We start from the raw sequence: 19,761 nt of genomic DNA on the forward strand, positions 1-19,761 counted from the left end.
TATGAATGGATCCAGTGGGGAGTGATGAAGCTGCTTTCTATTCCCTTTTTCAAAAATTGAACCAAATGTACAACTTATTATGCACGGGGTACAATATGTTAATTTTAAGCTGTCTTTTCAACAGCCATTTCTTTTTTTTCTTTTTTTTTTTTATTCTGGGTTCTGTCATAAATTTCCTTTGACCAATATTTGAATCTACGTTAAGATATTAGTATTTTTTTAGTCCAATTTGCTATGCACTCTTCAAGTATAATTTTACCAGTAACTTGACCTATACGATTGAAAACAAAATTAATACAAAATAAAATTCAATTTATTGGACAGTCTAGTAGAAAATTATGTTAATTTATTTTAGACCGGATTCGAGATGTGCATTTATCAATCATTTATGGTTGATATCTTCAACATTTACCTACAAATATGAAAATTGATGGAGGCTGGTTTGGCCAGGAGGTTGCTAGCCTTAAAGATGACCCGATAAGGATGGACCAAGCCATGTCTCGCCAAGTTCAAAGAGAAGGAAAACAGCAGGACCTAAATAAACCATGATCTCGTTTTGTCATCCAGAATCGTCAAGATAGATTCATAAAACGTCTCCACAACTGGAGAAACTATAAAACTCAAAGAAAAGCAATATTAATACATTTGTTGTGAGTTTCTTAAAAGAATATTTTTCAATTACTATGTATATATCAGATATTACAGAAAAAACATAGAGCGAAAACTCGTAAACTCTAAATCTGTGCCGAGAATAATAATGAGTTAATGGCCGAGGTGTACGGAAATGATCTGTTATAGTAATACCAAAATAAAATAGCAATAACTTCAAACATTCCCCAATAATACTTTTAGACGGAGGTTGTCTCGTTGGACTAGTACTAAAACTCTGCAGAAGAGCTTCTAAATTCAAATATACTAAAATTATGAAAATGCAAATCGGATCACAACAGATGGAATTAAGGAGAAGTTCTGTTGTTAGAAACATATGGGGCGGTTATGTACATAGTGGACGAAAATGAGGTGCTAAAATCTAACAAAATATGAAGTGGAAGATAGTTGATAATTTATACAAATAAACATATTACATATATAGTTTGTCCAGAACCAATGACAAAAGGGAACAACAAAAAGAAACAAATAACAAAAATTTGCCTGAAATATTTCATAAAATTATGTTCCCGATCAAAATAAAAAATAAAAAATAAATAACAAAAAAAAAGAGAAGAAGAAGAAATCATCAGACCATATTTTCACTTTTGCATAAGATTGTTCTTGGGGAGGCATGGCAATTTTTTGCAGAAAAAAAATGTTTTTTTTGCCCAAGAAATTTATTTTGAATATGACAAGCTTGTCTCTTACATCAGGGTTCTTTAATGGGCAGAGCCATTCTTGTCCAAATTTTTTTTTCTTCTACTTTCTGAATCGATAGGTGTTAAAAAAAAAGGTTCAAATTCTTGAACACATATTGAAGCATATCAAGATTAATTTTGGGAGTCTATCGGGACAAATAAGACAGGCTTCTTAGCTCTTTACTTTCGAAGGAAGTGCAAAACCTGCAACTGCAATCTCAATAAATTAGAGAAGAAATAAACTATATGAAGATCAAAGTTCCTATATTGCAGTATTGGATGAAATATCAATAAAAATCGCATCTACACAGCAATAAAAAGATCAACAAACAGAGTTGTATATTATATGAACTCACACACACATCATAATACACAACAATAAAGGTAGTAAGAAATACCTATGTTTGTTATATAATCCTGCGAAACATGGCAACAGGTTGTATAAATAAATTCAATAGAAACATGATGAAACACAATAAAAAACTGGTAGAAGTAAAACAACATATAGCATATGATTTTTTTGAAACGAACAAAAGAAATTTGCAGGCTTCGTAGAAAGCTCGCTGAAAATAAAAACTGACTTCCTACTTGAGCTAAAAGTAATATAGTTTTGCATACTTCTGCTCGTTTGTAGCTCTTCATCCAAATTTATTGTTCAGTTCTGTAGCGGTTTTTGTGAGTGCTGTGTTTTTTTCTCGGATGGTGGCAGAACGTCTAACCAATATGCAGGGAAATAAGAAATTATCGTGTACCTAATAAAAAAAATCAAGAAAATAAAGATATTGGACGGAAAAAAAATTACAAAATAATTGATCGAATCAAATGGGGGGAAAAAAAAACTGCTGAAATAATTTTCAAAAATAAAAAAACTGTTGAAATAGTAATTGACAAATTTGGCCCTAGGTTTAGGTCTAGGGTTATAGTCAAAATATCTTCCTTTCATATATAAAATGACCAATGTCATATTATAACAACTAAGTTTATATTATTTTTTTTCGAAATGAGTTTGCATTATTAATTTTGTATAAATGTTAATGTTGTTACTGATATCACTATTAAATTTTATTATAATTTTTATTGTCATGTATTAGACTAATAATTATTTTCATTTTAAAATGTTATCCCGTGCATCACTATGATCGTATATAGAATATATTACGTTCAAAGAAGTGACTATGATCGTGAGATTGTTCTCTTAGTTCCTGCATAAATATTTGAAATATATTACGTTCAAAGAAGTGACTATGATCGTGAGATTGTTCTCTTAGTTCCTGCATAAATATTTGAAATTAAAAGACAATATTTAAGGGATTTCGTATGAAACTACACGAAATTTAAGGTACAATTTCGTGTAAAATCATACGAAGTACTAGCTTTAATTTCGTAGGTTTATTACGAAATTAACATAAAACGTAATTAAAGGTAAAATTTCGTACCCAAACCTACGAAACAAACAACAAAATGATATTAAGACATATTTCGTTACACATAATTTAGTTTATGATTCATTTTTGTTTTTTAATTTATTGCAATTTAGATAATCTCAGGCGTCGAATATCGCCATCAACACTTGGTTGTTCACCGTGACCTCGAGCCAGAAAATCTACTCATGGATTCCGAAAATAATGTCAAAATGGCCGATTTTGGTTTAGGGAATATTACACTGTCGGGCATTTTCCTAAGACGTGCTGCAGAAGCCCAAATTACGCTGCTCTTGAGGTCTAATAACACATAAATTTAAAAAAAATTATCATATATATATATATATATATATATATATATATATATATATATATATATATATATATATATATATATATATATATATATATATCATCTATATTAGTTTCAATATGAATGAAAATTTTATATTTTCAGTAGCTTCTAAGCAGAAAACTGTATGCGGGTCCCGAGGTAGACGTGTGGAGTTGTGGCGTTATCTTATACGCGCTTCTGTGTGGAAGGCTTCCCTTTGATGATGTTAATCTCCCTAGTTTATAATCGAAAATAAATGTGATTAGAAAATTAAATAATTTCGATTTATCCAGCTAATTTTAACTTCATCTCGTGTTAGTAGTATTTTTTTTTATTTTTTCGAGCAGAGTAGATTGCAGTATATTCTATTCCGAATCAGTTGTCTGAAAATGCACGTGATTTAATTTCTATACTTGTGGGCTGATCCGATCAAACGTATATCGATTCCTGAAATACGTAGTCATCCATGGATTAGGAAGCATCCTCCGCCGTACATTGCCATTTCATCACTTGGTGGTTTTAGTACAAGAGATAAGGTAAGTACAATTTTCATGTTACACTTTTGAAAAGTTTTCGGACATATTTTTCTCTTAGATATAATTGTTTCGACTCATGCTCATAACATGTAGAAGGTTATTTATTTACGTATATTCCTCAATTTTATTTTATGCAGAAAAAAAAAACAAAAGATCGATACTGATGCCGTGAAAAAAATGGTCGAAATGGGATTTGATGTCCGTGAAGTGGTCGGATCAGTTCAGAGTCGTCTGCAAAACGAGGTGGCGAAGCTGTCTCACCATTTAATTTAACTTTTCTCATTGATCATTAGTTAATTGATTATGCCTAAATAGAATATTATGTTTTCGGTAATCCAGGTTACAGTTACGTACTCTATCTTACGGCATGACCGCTCTCAACGCCATGTCAATGCGTATGATTGTAATCGAGAAATTCAAGTAAAACTACTATTATTTATTTATTTATTTATTTATTTTTATTTGTAGATCGAAGCTATATAAATACGGTAATTACGGGGAAAAAATATTCAATAAGCGGATTTTCTGATACTCTGAATACATGCAGGAACACATGGATAATAATGTTCAGACATGTACACGATCAATTTATCCTGACCATAACAATAATTGGACAACACTCAGCTTTAATGTGATAAATGTCACAAGATTCGATTTTTTTTTTTTGTCGGTTTATTTTATTTATTCAATCTCGATATTCCCAGTCTCAAGCATCGCCACATCAGACAATGTTGGATATTCTAAACATTTTCCACAGATTGAATGTAAGATGGAAGAGAATAGGTAACCACAATATGAATTGCTTGTGATTACCTCTCAGATCCAACGATGCCGTCAAGTTCAAAATTCCGGTGATCGAGTCGTGCTTTTTTTTTTTTAAAGAATCGACGGTTTTTTATTTATGTTCGTTTCAAATATCAGCGGTCGTGATTTTTTCAATCAATTCTATGTAGTGGACTTGCAACAACTGAGCGGACATCCATTTCTCTTCCTTAATATATGCGCATTTTTTCGTGCTCTCGTGGTGTATAGTATTAATACCCTACAATCATCTCTCCTTGTACCGATTCAATTATTTTAGAATTATCAAAAACTAAATGTTTAAACGTAAATACTCGTTTTATTCGAATCTTCCATGTTTCGTATAACTATTAAAAAACAAATTTTATTTGTCTCTTTTGGAAAATAAATAAATAAAAGTCCTTCACAAAATGTACATCATACATCAACTGCACAATTTTCCCAATTGCCATATCTTCAACTGAAGTTACCTCCTCCCATTTGCTCCGCAAACTCATGAAATACTTTCCGAGCACAAAAATCCCACGCTCGAGCCATTTCTTTAATCGATACAGGCTCGGAAATTTTCTTAATCGATAAACCGAAGTTTGACTTTGCCTTCGTCCACATACATTCATCACTGTACATCAAAAGATTTGGTATGCATCAAATTTTATTTGTATCTTTCGAAATTAATTTTTTTTTTTCAAAGCGATGGATCAATGTTGTTAAAATTCTCACCCACAACCAATAGGCATCGATTCCGGTACAGTAGGAGATGAGTTGGGATAATCAGCGCTCACAATCAACTCCAGAAGCAGATTAGGAATATTCCTTGAGAATCCAACGGGTATATACGAAAACCTAACGAGGATCCCACCTTCATCGCCCACGTTCTTCACATCTACCACCACTTCAATAAGCATTTCATTGATCTCGTTTATCTCTTCCATCAGCACACCCATAACAAGCTATATAATTAAGCACGCATTAATTATATTTGATTTCAAATCGAGAATATTCTTTTGCAAGAAGAACATAATGCTTATTAATAGTAAAAGATACCTCTTTTCGCTATCGCTTTATCCTATTTTCGCTCGAGAAAAATCCCATTTCATTCGATACCACGTTGTTGAACATATATTTTACACTCAATGTATACTTTCTTACGAGGATTTTTGTATACTTTTATTGATTTAATGATGCTTAATGAGTGGTTTATTGTATTTTAGGTACAACTTGACGATTTGGAAGTTCCAGGGACGAAACGAGCCAAAAAAGGTCAAAAACGGGCAAAAACGGAAGAAAACAAAATATGCTGAAAATTGGCCAGCGCGGCCGTGCCAAAATTAGCCTATTTTTGGCCGTGCCAACTGCAGAAGTTGGGCAGAAGGTTTCGGTGATTCTCGCGCGGCCGTGTGAGAATTGCACTGATTTTCGCGCGGCCGCGCCAAAACACGCTGGAGACAATTGTGGACTTTTAATCACACAAGGAAACCTAAATTTTTCTACCAAGTTTGGACATCTATTTAAGCCCAAACCAAGCACGAATCAAAGGACTTTTGAGACAACCTTGGAGCGAGAGGAGCGAGAGAACGAAGAATCGAAGACGGAGAATTGACAAATCTTCATCACAATTCTTCTTTTATCTATCTTTTCTTAATCTATGTCTTTTTATATTTTTATTATGTTTTTCGTAGAGAACATGAGTAGCTAAGTTTTTAATCTAGGATTTTGTTGGAACCCTATGTGGGGATGGTGAACCCGTTTTCTTGAGATTATGCAATTATGATTTTATGATTATTTTTTATACTTGTTATGATTGTTAGTGCATGAACTTGATCAATTTATGTGCTTTATCTGTGATTATTGGGATTGACTCGACATAGCTATTTTGATTATTAGACGGTAAGTATAAGAACCTTCGAGTAGTTTTCACCGGATGAGTGTGTCAATTGCATGTGGTGTCGTAGACATACATATATCACCTTAGGTAGCCATTTACGAGACTTGTTAGTTAATGCTTTATTCATAATTTGTTTGCATAGACTATATGAATAATAGACTCATAATACACGCGACAGCGGGTTATGAGTAAATTAGTGTCTCGGGTTAATAATCATGAATCAATTATTTCATAATTGAGGGGTTTTTGGGTGAGCAATTCTTGCATAGGGGGAAGATAAAATCCTAGGTCCGTTTTTATTGATATTTTCTCGTGTTTATTTGCTTTCATAATTAGTTTAATTATTTAGTTGATTAGATTTGACAATTTTGCGTAGGCTGGATAAAAATCATAATTGTTAGAATTTGGTACTTAAGATTAGATAAATTGAGTATTCCCTGTGGGATCGACATCCGACTCTCACGAGTCCACTTTTACTACTTGTTTGCGATACGTGCACTTGCATGTTAGGTATTTAACCCCAACACACGTCATCCGAGCATGTTAGGTATTTAACCCCAACACACGTCATCCAGTCGACGCTTCATCTTCGACTCCATGCAAGTTTTATCAACAAGGCTCGAATTCTCTTTAATGAAATTGCCGATGTCATCGCCCAAGTCATTGACTTCTAAATTCCATGCAACCCATAAGAGATGAATTTGTATTCTTTTAACAATTAGGGAGATTGAATTACACATAACACACCGCCTATACCAATGTATAAATCAAACTTGGTGCCTTCGCTTGGTTTTACGAGCCCGCGCAACTGGACTGAGCAACCAATACTTTAGTTCTAATTGATTATATATCCGCACTAAAAATATACTAATTTTGATGTGGGACAAACCATTCATCTATTTTTTTATTTATTTTTTTCTTAATTGAGCAGATTAGTTACCGATTTAAAGGCATCTATATATTATTTTAGGCACCGACTATTTCCAAATCCAAATATGCTGTATGCAAAACCAACCTACCAAGAATTACTAAAAAGACTTTCATTGGTTGACATAGAACAAGTTGTCTGCTTATAGTGTCGTTCTCCTTTGATTTCAGACAAAGCAGCAGTACAATAACTAGAATGAACGTCTCCATATAAAAAATACAAAGAATGTGAGTGAACATCTCCATATGTTATAAATAATCTAGAATATGGTGTTTTCTAACTTAACCACTTTGAGGGTTTTTTCAACCTCCAACTAGTGTAAATTTTCCACATTTTAGTCCCATGATGTGTGTAGGATATAACTTGCATGGAACTTCTATTTGTAACTCCTCCTTGTAACTTTCGGTGGTTTAACACCTATAGTAATGTGAAAAACTCCCTCCCCATTAACCCCCTACAGATTGTTGTTATTTGCATTCTCTCTTTATCTCTTTGTCTTGTTGTTTACATTGTACTCTACTGCATTATTACACAATCACCAAATAAGAGCTAGATAAATATGCCATTTTATAACACGTTATCAGCACGAAGTGCTCGCCGTTATCGTGGAAAGACAATCGTTCGTGGAGCTAGAATACTCGAAGAATTCGAGGTGCTCGGGGAAAGGTAATTGGTTGTGGGACAAGGTTACTTGGAGAACTTATGATCCCGGTTTGTATGTGAAACGGTAATCTCGGAAGAATGTATTCTTAATATTTGGATTTAAGCGTTTCAAATAAACTTTAATCTCCTTGTAATTTTGATTTCGTAAGAGATGCATGATAGATCTATTTAATGGCATGGAATATATGAAGTGTATGTTTATATTCAAGTCATTACTTCATTTATACCATGGATAATTTGAAAATATGATCTGATTGACAATCTTTATTCTATGAATAGTGTGATTAAAATGTCTTCTTATTTCATATAATAATTGCTCTGGGCATGTGAAATGATATCTTATTATTGAGCAAAAGTATTGCATGTTCAAGTATGAAATATTGTCATGAACTTGGCCGTCTAAATCACGCTATATGATTCTTTGTATTTTGCTATATGCCATGATGTCAATGTTTGAGATTTAATATACAAAGTGATGAAGTCTGGTGATATATTCTTTTGTCTCATGTTCTTTACTTGTTATCACTTATGCCCAATGTGATTGTATGAATTTTGCATTGTAGATCTATTTAGTTTATTGGTAATTAACTATCATAGTCATTTCAAATTGGTTCATGAAATTTGTACGAGTTATATATACATGATAATTATGATTTATATCATGGCAAGTTATACGGTTTTGATTGTCTTTTATATCAATTCTATTGAGCATGCTATGTCTCTGGTGTTTGGAAAAAAACTCATTGTCTTAATTGCATGAAGACTTCGGTCTATCTCTAATGGAGAATTCTATTCAATTGATCCATTATTTATTTGCCATATGTACTCTCATGATACACAAATGGTAAGCAAATAAGCAATATTCATGAATTGTAGTATATGAATTATTAGACCGGAAGTTTTAATAAGTTAAAAATATTCATGAAATTGTTTATGGATGTTACATTCCCATAAAACAATAATACTCCATATTGTATTTGATTTGAGATGAAACACATGAGCAAACTCGAGTTTACCCAACTTAATGTATATGGTAAAATTTATAGTAGTTGGAGAATGGATGTTAAGATCTATGCGCTTAGTAAGCAATTGAGAATGGTTGTTTTCGAGGATAATTTATTAAGTAAAGCCCAGAAGGTCGAGACTGTGTTTCTGATTAGGAGATAGTTAGATGAAGTCCTTCGTTTGAGCTATTCATCGAATGAGGGTCCCTAGAAAGAATGGGATACACTGATTAGTCGTTTGGATTACCAAAAAGTCATACACTTGTCTGAAGTAAGGAACAAGTGAATTCATAAACGATTTGTATATGAACTTTAAAAGCCGAATAGAGCTCAAAATCAGAACATAAATATATGTTTTATATGTGGTGGATCTGAGCATTGGTCACACACTTGTAGATGATTTCAGAAAATTTTGTAGTTGTTTTCGAAAATTTGGTGGCCAATTTGAAAACTAAACACTAAAAAAGAAAGAAAGAAAAGCTGAAGAAAATTTATTTAGTTTTTAGTTTTTTTTAAATATTTTATTTTAAATAAATAAACGAATATTATAATTAAAAGAAAAAAAAAATGAAATATGTATTTAAGTAGTGAAGAATGAATAGAAGGGAGGGTAAACTTAGAATAACAGAAAAGTTGGATCTATCACTAGTAATAGAAAAGAAGTTAGATCCAGCCTTATTAAAAAAAATGATAGAAGGGGTTTCTCACTAATAGCCCCATTAAAAAAAAGGAGAATGAGTTTTTATTTTTTTGGGGCCATTTGATACACACACCTTATATGAAAAATATGTAGGGTTAGACCCACCCCTAAAATTCTTTCTTTAAGATACCCTACTGGAGAGGCAAAAGTATTATTGTGGCCTTATGTATAATTTCCGCACAACAGCATTCAACATTTCCACCAACTTCATTTACCATTTCTGAACATGCATTTATCATTTTAGATGATTTTTAATTTTAATAAAATTCTTCTTGTTTGTTTTTTATTCCATATATATATATATATATATATATATATATATATATATATATATATATATATATATATATATATATAGACAACTGATTATAGTTATATGTAGTCATGTACTGTCTTTTAACACCAAAATTACGGTCGACCGATTATATAGACCGTTGATTATATAAAAAAAAAAATTTATCTACACCAACAACAAAATTCACAATTTAAATCTATTAGTACCCAACATGAAATTGGAAAAACACAATCATCAACATCACTATACATCAGGAAAAAACACATAACTATATATTACATTATTACTACATATTACTACACATGACTATATATGACTACATGTATATGACCACATGTGACTATATATGACTACGTGTATATGACCACATCTGACTATATATGACTACGTATATATGACTCACCGATCACAAATATTTTTCCATCGGCTCGATTGCTCAAAAAGATAGAACACAAATGAGAAAACACATCCATTTGATCCTCTAATTTCAAACCATTCATTCTCGATAATGAAACACGAGCTACTACAAGCTTAGATCTGCAACACAAGAACGGCTTATTTTGAACGAAGAACACAATGTCGACTCCGCAAAAAACTTACTACATAATAGTTCAAACAATAAGATCTGCGGGAAAGAAAAAGAGTTAAACAAACAACAAATTTTGCTTCAAATTTGAATATGCACACACACACACACAGTATCACCTACCGATATACATACACATAACCAGCATATACTCCTCACACACATAATATATTAAATACAAATATATATGTATAAATCTAATAAAACATTACACATGCACACATAACATAATTATGCAATACATACGTATATGTACCAACCATACATATAGATCGATGTATGTTCTGCACATATATATACGTAATATACTATTGCCTTGTTTGGTAGGGAAGATAAGATCAGCCAAGATAAAATTAAATAATCTAATGAAACTTAATTGTATTATTGGACCTTGGAAGATTCAATAAACAAACATGTCTAAAAAGTAAGATAAGGCATGATAAAATAATATTTGCGGGTTGACCCGACAAGTTATTGAAAATACCAAACATCAAATAAAGTCCAATTATTTTGTTAATCATGACTAATCTCCCCAACCAAACGAGGCCTATATATATAGTTTATATTCTCATAAAGACACACAACAACACACATACAAACCTACCAACATACACATAGCCAACAAACACATACGCAGACTTCACACTGCATCACATTGCAGACACAAATTTAGAACTATTTTTCTCAAATTGAATTACATAATTCAATTACCTCGATCGAGCCCTATATCCTCAGGTTGCCACTGTAGTTTTCCTAAGTTTTGAGAGATGTCGATGATTTTGTCTTCAGCGATGAAAACCCTAGTCTTCCCCATTTTCTGAAATTGGTCTGCTTCATGATGTTTGCATCAACAACCGTCGCCGACGGATTAAGCCGTCCCGCCCAAGCCTCTGCCGCCTGTCACCACCCGGCATCTTCTTACTCTTTTTTGTCGGTGCCAGATCTAGCGAGAGAGAGTTAGAGAGAGGGAGAGATGTAAACGATGGTGTGCAGTGTGAGAAGTGTGAGTGGAAGAGAGAGAAGATTAGGGGTTAGGGCATGTATTGAATTGAAATTAAAAGGGTAAAACAAGTATTTTAAGTTCCCCAAGAAGTCTCACAAATTAAGATCAGAATTTTGATGTCCAAGGGGTGTGAACGAGCCGAGCTCGAGCCGAGCTCGCCTCTTTTGGCTGGCTCGAGCTCGAGCTCGAGTCTATTTTGTCGAGCTCGAGCTCGAGCTCGAGCTCGTCGAGTTCTTCTTTTCTTGGCTCGAGCTCGAGCTCGTGTTAATTTTGTCGAGCTCGAGCTCGAGCTCGAGCCCAATCTCTTTTTTTTTTTTTTTTTTTTTCTTTTAAATATTTTTTAATTATTATTTTATTATTAAAATTTATTTTAAAAAAAATAAAAAATAAAAACTAAATTGTGATTATATATTTTTTTTATATTTGTATTTATTTCTATAATATTTTATATTATTATACATTATTTAAATAAAAATAACATATAAAAAATAAAAAAAATACAAAAAAAAAAAAAAATAATAATAAATCCGGCTCGCGAGCCGGCTCGCGAGCTGATGAACAATTAAAATCCGGCTCGAGCTCGGCTCGTCAGAAAGCTCGAGCTCGCGAGCTCGAGCTCGAGCTCGAAAACCTCGAGTCCGAGTTCGAGTTGTTTACGAGCCGGCTCGTCGAGCTCACGAGTCGGCTCGGCTCGTTTACCACCCCTAGTTTGGACGAATGGCAAAAAGGTTTATCACATGGGACTTAAATGCATTTTTATCCACAAAAAAAACAGTCTTTCAATTAAACCCATCCACATGTCTTTAGTCTAAAATACCCTCAATAATATAATTCTTATCAATTCCACCATTATGCTCTAACTTCCTTAATGTTACACATTGACCCCGAGTTTAAACAAATATATCACATTAACCCCCAAAACTTTTTTTTTTAGAAAATAATTTTTTTTTCTGAAATGTTTTTTTTTTCGGCCAGATTCCGGCGTTGACCGCCGGAGACCGCCGGTCTCCGGCATTGACTTTTTTTTTTTTTTGAATTTTTTTTTTCTTTAAAAAAAAAAATATTTTAATTAATATTAGTGTCTTGGCTACTAAATTACTGTCTCATACAGTAATATTACTGTTTGGGACAGTAATATTATTAATATTATTTTCTAAGACAGTTAAATTATTGTTGGAGACAGTAATTTAGCATCCAAGGCAGTAATATTAATTAAAATAATTTTTTTTAAGGAAAAAAAATAAAAAAAAAAGGTCAATTAACAGTTAAATTACTGTCTCCGACAGTTAAATAACTGCTGGAGACAGTAATTTAGCAACGAATACAGTAATTTTAATTAAAAATATTTTTTTTAAGAATAAAAAAGTAAATTAACAGTTAAATTACTGACTCTGACAGTTAAATAACTGCTGGAGACAGTAATTTATCAACGAATACAGTAATATTAATTAAAATATATTTGAAGAAAAAAAAAAGAGTCAATTAACAGTTAAATTACTGTCTCCGACAGTTAAATAACTGCCGGAGACAGTAATTTAGCAGCCAAGACAGTAATATTAATTAAATTATTTTTTTTAAGAAAAAACAAAATTATAAAAAAAAAAAAAAAGTCAACGCCGGAGACCTGGCGGTCAACGGCAGTCGACCGGCCGGAAAAAAATTTCAGGAAAAAAAAAAGTTTTTCAATAAAAAAAAAAAGTCAACGCCGGTCAACAGCGGCGACCGGCGGTCTCCGGTGGTGGCGGGTTAAAATTGGGGTCAAAATTAAAATTATGATTAAAATTGGTTAATTGATGAAATTGGGCTAAATTGGGGTGTAAATCATGAAATTGGAGTTGAATTGGGTTTCAATGAATTGAAGGTAATTTTAGTATATATAAAAGAATTTTCCTTCTTTGCAAATAAATTTGAATGAGCTGGATTTATTTGGAAAGACAAAAAAGTTGGATATTCCTCTTTCAATTAAGTGCCCTTGTCATGGGCATATTTGCCATTACTCCTTGATTTTTAACTAATGCAGAAAAATTAATTAGATCTCCTCGTAAATATTTCAAAATTAGGGTATCACTCATTTAGCTTATTTTTCTTTTTTAAATAGAGAATATTTATTACAGCCAAACTTTTCTAAAAATGTGTCACGAAAGTGAAGCAAGAAAAGGGTCTAATAATTGAAGCCTTTGTGTGGGACAGTGAAAGATAGATGACAAAGGCAACCCAACCCACCAAAAATAATTAAGTAAGCAATAATACCATGTTAGTAGGATTAATACTTTATTCCCTCTCTCTTCATGCTGAGGTGTTCAAAGTTATTCCAAAATGATCAAATTCCCAAACAAGAATGACTAATTAATTAATGGGTAAAAAGCATTTTACCCCCTGGACTTTGGGGTGTTTTGCACAGCGCCCCCCCAGCTTACAAAATTTGCACGTTTTTACCTAAACTTAGGTAGTTGTTGAACGACGCCCCCCTAACTTACAAAATTTGCACGTTTTTACCTGAACTTCGATAGTTGTTGAACGACGCCCCCTTAAGTGTCTATTTTTGAAAAAAAATAGCCTGAATCTCACACGTGCTTTGCACGTGTGAATCCAAGGTTTAATTTGCTTTTTCCTGTACACTTTTACCACTGCTCTACCTTTCCCTTTGTTACCGTTAGGAGATTCCTAATATTCCTCCCTTTATAAACCATTAGAAGCCCTAATTTTCTGTCCTTTCTCTATTATTGCCATTCCTCTTCTTGATTTGCCGTTGCTTCTTCTTCCAATTTCATGTTGATTTGGTTTCAGTTTCATTAAATAAAACAAAAGATACAAGATTGAATTTTTTACCCGGTATTTGTCGCAGTTGGTGTATCTTCTTCATGGATTCAGATCAGTTCATGAAGTTTTCATGACTGGTCTTCTCGAACAATAGCACGTCGCGTCCATATGAAATTGAAACCAAATCAAGAAGATGAATGGCAATAATAGAGAAGGGACAGAAAATTAGGGCTTCTAATGGTTTATAAAGGGAGGAATATTAGGAATCTCCTAACGGTAACAAAGGGAAAGGTAGAACAGTGGTAAAAGTGTACAGGAAAAGGCAAATTAAACCTTGGATTCACACGTGCAAAGCACGTGTGAGATTCCGGTTATTTTTTTTCAAAAATAGACACTTAAGGGGGCATCGTTCAACAACTACCTAAGTTCAGGTAAAAACGTGCAAATTTTGTAAGCTGGGGGGGCATCGTTCAACAACTACCTAAGTTCAGGTAAAAACGTGCAAATTTTGTAAGCTGGGGGGGCGCCGTGCAAAACACCCCAAAGTCCAGGGGGTAAAACGCTTTTTACCCTTAATTAATTGACAATGAAGAAGTTGGCATTTATGTATATATATTATAAATATAGGTATATTAAAATAATAATCAAATACCAAGATTGGGACTTGAATGAATGATGATTGATGCATGTGTAGGGAGTATGACTATGACTTTTGGACCCTCCCCACTTCCCCACCCCTCAACTCCTAATTAAATGTAATCACATGATCCAAAAACCCAAACCCAAAGTCCAACAAATATTATATTATACATACATAGTTAATTAAATAAGTAAATAAGTTAATAATTCCCATAACTCCATAACAAGAATTTAAATTTGATACACAACTGTCTTACTTCTCCATTTGCATAATAAGATAAGCTTCTACTACTTGTCCATGTAGCTTAAAAAGAACAATCAGTATCACACTACTGCAAATAAAAATCTTTACATAAAGCTTGCAACTTGGTTTATTCTCTCTCTCTCTCTCTCTCTCTTTCTTTCTCTCTCTTCTTTAAGTTCTTTCCTCTGCATTTGCTGTACAGCTTTCATCAATAGAGTATCTGTTGTATTCATCGTCTATTATCAATATGAATTCATCCAAGAAGACTAGTCAAGTTTAAAGATTCATCCTTTTATTTTGTTTCTTGAAAAAGGTATACATAATCATCTCTTCTAAAAATTTGTTCTTCCTTTTCATTTCCTTTTGACTGCTCATCTGTTTTTTTGTTTCGTTAGCTGATATTTGTCTTTGTTATCATCTTTATTACTGTTTATGATTTGGCGGTGATGTGGCGTTGTTTTATCCAATTTTCACCTTTTCCAATCCCTTAAATACAGATATATATATGGAGTAGATTTAGATCAGTTCTGGGTTGTAATTATATATTCTATAGATTAAAGTCTGGAAATTGTATTCATTACTTAATTACCAAAAGAATATATTTATTTGATTCCTGTTGCAACCTTTAGAATGAATGCTTCGATTGATTCGTGTTGCCTATACAATTGAGATATATAATTTATTATTGGGCAAGGTATTAATGTGGAAATCATATGTACCGAGACCAAACACATTAAAGATTAGCCACCCTATTTCTAATAATATCTACTACCACTTATTCTTGTGTGTGTGTGTGTGTTTTGGGGTGTTGTTTGTGTGATTATATCAGAAGCAACTTTCGTGTTTATTTGCTTGCAGTGTGTCGGTTTTCTTGTTGAAATGCTAATGGATGGCGTAAATTGTATCAAGTAATTCTCTTTTGAGTTTTGACAGTGTTCTCGTTTTCGCATTTCTTCGATTGTAGCATTTGTTGAGAATCGATATTTTCCGCGTTTGTAGTTAAGGATTATCGATGTGTTATGATTACAACTCATGACATATTGGTATTGATATATATTCACACAGGTTTCTATCAGTAGTTGGTGCTGTTTGAAGAATATCATCTCATGGAGGAAAAAAAGCTGAATTTCAATCGACCATTTTTATCCGTAAGAAGAAATTATTCCCCAAACGCAACTCCACGAACAAGTAACGAAGCGAAAACCACCAATAACAATTCTCGCAGTGCTGCCGGCGTTATACCTCAGCTTCCCTCTCACAAATCAGAACTGAAATCGGGTCCGATTAGAAATCCAGGAGCTGTTCCATTTATATGGGAACAAACACCCGGACAACCTAAACAAGAGACTAAACCAAAAACACGAAACTCCGATAGACCTCCGCTTGCCCCTAAGCTTCCTCCCGGTAGAAATCCAAAGCCCAATAATCCACATGATATTTGTAATGATAATAATGTCTCTCCAATTACGAACGATGATAACAGACGAGATGTTATTGTCGAAAAGTTAGAGAGAAGTCAAGAGAGAGAAGACGAAGAAGAAGACGAGAAGGAGAGTTGTGATTCGGAGACATACGTAGATGCACTCGATACACTCTCGAGAACGGAATCATTTTTCTTGAACTGCAGTATGAGCGGCCTTAGTGGATTGGATGATTTGGATGTTAAACCTTCCGGAAGGTTTTCGACAGATCCGCAAGCTCGTGAATTGATGATGGATAGGTTTCTTCCAGCTGCAAAGGCGATGGCTTTAGAAACCCCTCAATATAATAAAGAAGCCCAAAAGCAAAACGCCGTTCAAGAACAACAACATCAACAGCAGAATCAGATAAAGAAGATTGTAAATCATCAACATAAGCCTTCGCTCCGTTACGGGCCTAGTTTTGCAAAACGGTATTCATATTACCAAGAAAGTGAAGAAGAAGAAGAGAGTGATGATGAGTATGATCAACATGCAAATTCTATGGGAGTGTGTGGTTTGATACCCCGTTTTTGCTTAAAGAGTTCGTTCGGCGGCCTTTTAAATCCTGTTCCTGCTATTAGCGTGAGAACACGAGTGCCAATTTCTTCTCGCAATAAAGTACAACCGAGATCTTCGTCGTCTGGTTCTTACAGCGAAACTGAGATTCAGGTAACAGCTCGTGGTTTTAAGCTCGTATGAACTAATTAGCCAATGCATTTTTCGATAACTTTTTTTTTTTTTCATTTGAGCAGTCAAGGTCTAATAGAACAGAGATAAAATCAATAGACATAACTCGCGGGGCAGGTGCACTTAAAGAGAACAAGACTACTAAATCAAGAAACGACAATGGTCAATTAGAAACCTTTATCGAAAAAGAAAAAGAAGTTGTTGCCATTTCTGAAGAAAAACAGAATAAAAACGGCGGCCTAACAACCTTTGAGGAATTATTGGCTGATCCAAAGGAGTTTGATTCAGGATTTCCTGTTACTGAGAAGACTCTCTATGTAGATACTATACGGAGTGTCGAATCGCCAACAACTTCTTCTCTCAGTACACAAGACACTAAACATGTTTCTGTTTCAAGAAAAGAAGATCACGACACCGTCACTAAGAGGATCGCTCAAATGAATGCGATAGATTTATATCTTGAGGATTTCAACAAGTCAAACACTTCTAATATTTTATCATCGATCGATAAGCAAAATCAAAGTCATGGTTTTAGCTCAACGGTTACAAAAGAGATACAAGTGACGGAAAAAGAAGCAACGGAGTGTTTCGAGAAGGAGCTATCAAGAGCAATAACTGTGGGGAACTCTTATCGAAATTACTCTCAACTCCCTATTCCTCCGCCTTTACCTAAATCTCCATCGGATTCTTGGCTTTGGCGCACATTGCCTTCGATTTCCGCAAAGAATTCTCCGCTAAGTTCGTATATCGGTGCAGCTGCAAAACCTCAAAACCAGGTGGTTTCTGAGGATTGTCCTGCAAGTAATATGAAGTGGGAAACTATCGTAAAAACTACAACAATGCAGCGTCGCGACTTGCATTATTCCAGGGTACGTTTGTTTTAAATCGGTTGAACTGATTGTCAATACGACTGTCTCCGATAAATTTGAACTCATACTATATATGTTTGTTCTCTATTTTACCAGGAATCGTTAACAGCTATACCGGAAACTTGAGAATGGATTTCATGGTGATCATACCACGATGCCTAAATACTTTTATTTTCGACGATTCTTGAGATGTTTGTTTCGTTTTTTTTTTTTTTTTTTTTTTTTTTTTTTTTTTTTTTTTTTTTTTTTTTTCCTTTTGGGATGATAATGGGTTGGTAATTGTAGTTTTGATCCCTCATTTCCTATCATGTAATTACAGTCTCAATAAACATATTCTTGTATAGGGGTTATGGTTTCATCTGTGTCTAATGAAACATGGGTTTTTTTGACAATATATTCCAAACCAACCGAAATATTGCCTAAATAGAGCGTTTTTTAACACATTTAATTGCTCATAACTAGCAATACTCCGGTAGCATTGTAAAAATGAAGAAAATTTAAATATATGGTAATTAAATTGTATTAAAAAGAAAATTACACAATATTAAAATAATAGTCGTGAAATTTAAATTATCAAAAAAAAAAAAAGTTCAATATTCCTACAAATATGATCATACAAGTTCCAATAAAAAACATATACTAAACAAAAAGCATAAATTAATCGAGGGTTAATTAGGGAGAAGTGAGAACCCATCAAAATACATTTATATAAAGTATGGGTCCAATTTTTTTCCCCCTTAGCAACACCTCCTATGTTTCACTTTTATAATTATCTTTAATCTTAATGCTATTGATATGTCTGTCGTATTCTTATAACATATATATATTTTCACCAAGAACACTACCCAAAACGTATCATTTGCAGCCTTCTCTCTATTATCTCTGTTCTCTTTCTCTCTATCTTATCTGTTCTCTCTCTGGCGTCGGTGCGTGCTTCAGCTGCTTCCGGTGCCGGAAATGCCGTTAGATTGTAGTTGCCGGCAACGCTAAGACGGGGAAATCGAGTTTAATAGTTACGCCGCCGAGAGCTTCCTGACCAATGTTCCTCCAGTAATGCCACCTACCAGGCTTCTCGAGGACTTGTATCCGAACCGTGTTCCGGTCACAACTGTTGATACTTCGTCCAGGTATTAGAATAGTTTATTTATGTTTATTCATAGTCTCTAATTGGAGGAGGAGGAGGAGGTTGTTGAATTGGGGAATGGCGGTGGAGGAGCCTTTGCGGCGGCTCATCGTTGTACTTGAAACGCCATGGGATTTTGCTGATATTACGGATTTCATTTAGTTGCTTCTGGAGACGGAAAATGCGCGGTCTAGTTCCGATGTCGTGCCAAATTAGAAATTTGTTTTGGTTGGTTTTGTTGATTTATAGTTGATTTCGATATTTTTCATAGTAGGTTTTGATAATATTGTAGTTGATTTTGATATATTGTAGTTGGTTTCGATGATTTTGTAGTTGGTTTGAAGATTTTGTAGTTGGTTTCGATAAATTGTAGTGGATTACTATAAATTGTAGTTTCTAGTTGATTGTTAAAATTTGTAGTTGGATTGAGGTGTTTTTATAGTTGTTTTTGTTATAAATTGTAGTCGTATTAGA

At 33.6% G+C, this 19,761-nt stretch overlaps 2 protein-coding genes and 1 pseudogene across 2 annotated transcripts; 2 read left to right on the forward strand and 1 right to left on the reverse strand.

Annotated features, from left to right (window-relative positions):
* Positions 1–420: 420 nt before the first annotated feature.
* Positions 421–4,427, forward strand: LOC148768829 (SNF1-related protein kinase catalytic subunit alpha KIN11-like; annotated as a pseudogene).
* A 383-nt stretch (positions 4,428–4,810) lies between these two features.
* Positions 4,811–5,526, reverse strand: LOC148768830 (mediator of RNA polymerase II transcription subunit 15a-like). Its single transcript, XM_088821154.1, has 2 exons — positions 5,162–5,526; positions 4,811–5,060 (listed from the first exon to the last, which is right to left on the reverse strand). The coding sequence occupies exons 1-2, from the start codon at positions 5,383–5,385 to the stop codon at positions 4,898–4,900; spliced, it is 387 nt and encodes a 128-aa protein (XP_088677280.1). The 5' UTR covers positions 5,386–5,526; the 3' UTR covers positions 4,811–4,897.
* A 9,694-nt stretch (positions 5,527–15,220) lies between these two features.
* LOC105965205 (arginine N-methyltransferase, putative (DUF688)) lies at positions 15,221–18,420 on the forward strand. Its single transcript, XM_088822390.1, has 4 exons — positions 15,221–15,461; positions 16,214–17,277; positions 17,361–18,164; positions 18,261–18,420. Exons 2-4 carry the CDS (start codon positions 16,255–16,257, stop codon positions 18,288–18,290), a joined length of 1,857 nt encoding a protein of 618 aa, XP_088678516.1. The 5' UTR covers positions 15,221–15,461; positions 16,214–16,254; the 3' UTR covers positions 18,291–18,420.
* Positions 18,421–19,761: the final 1,341 nt, after the last annotated feature.

The sequence above is a fragment of the Erythranthe guttata genome, chromosome 8 (genome assembly GCF_056151865.1).
Source record: "Erythranthe guttata isolate IM_541 chromosome 8, IM_541, whole genome shotgun sequence".
NCBI lineage: Eukaryota > Viridiplantae > Streptophyta > Magnoliopsida > Lamiales > Phrymaceae > Erythranthe > Erythranthe guttata.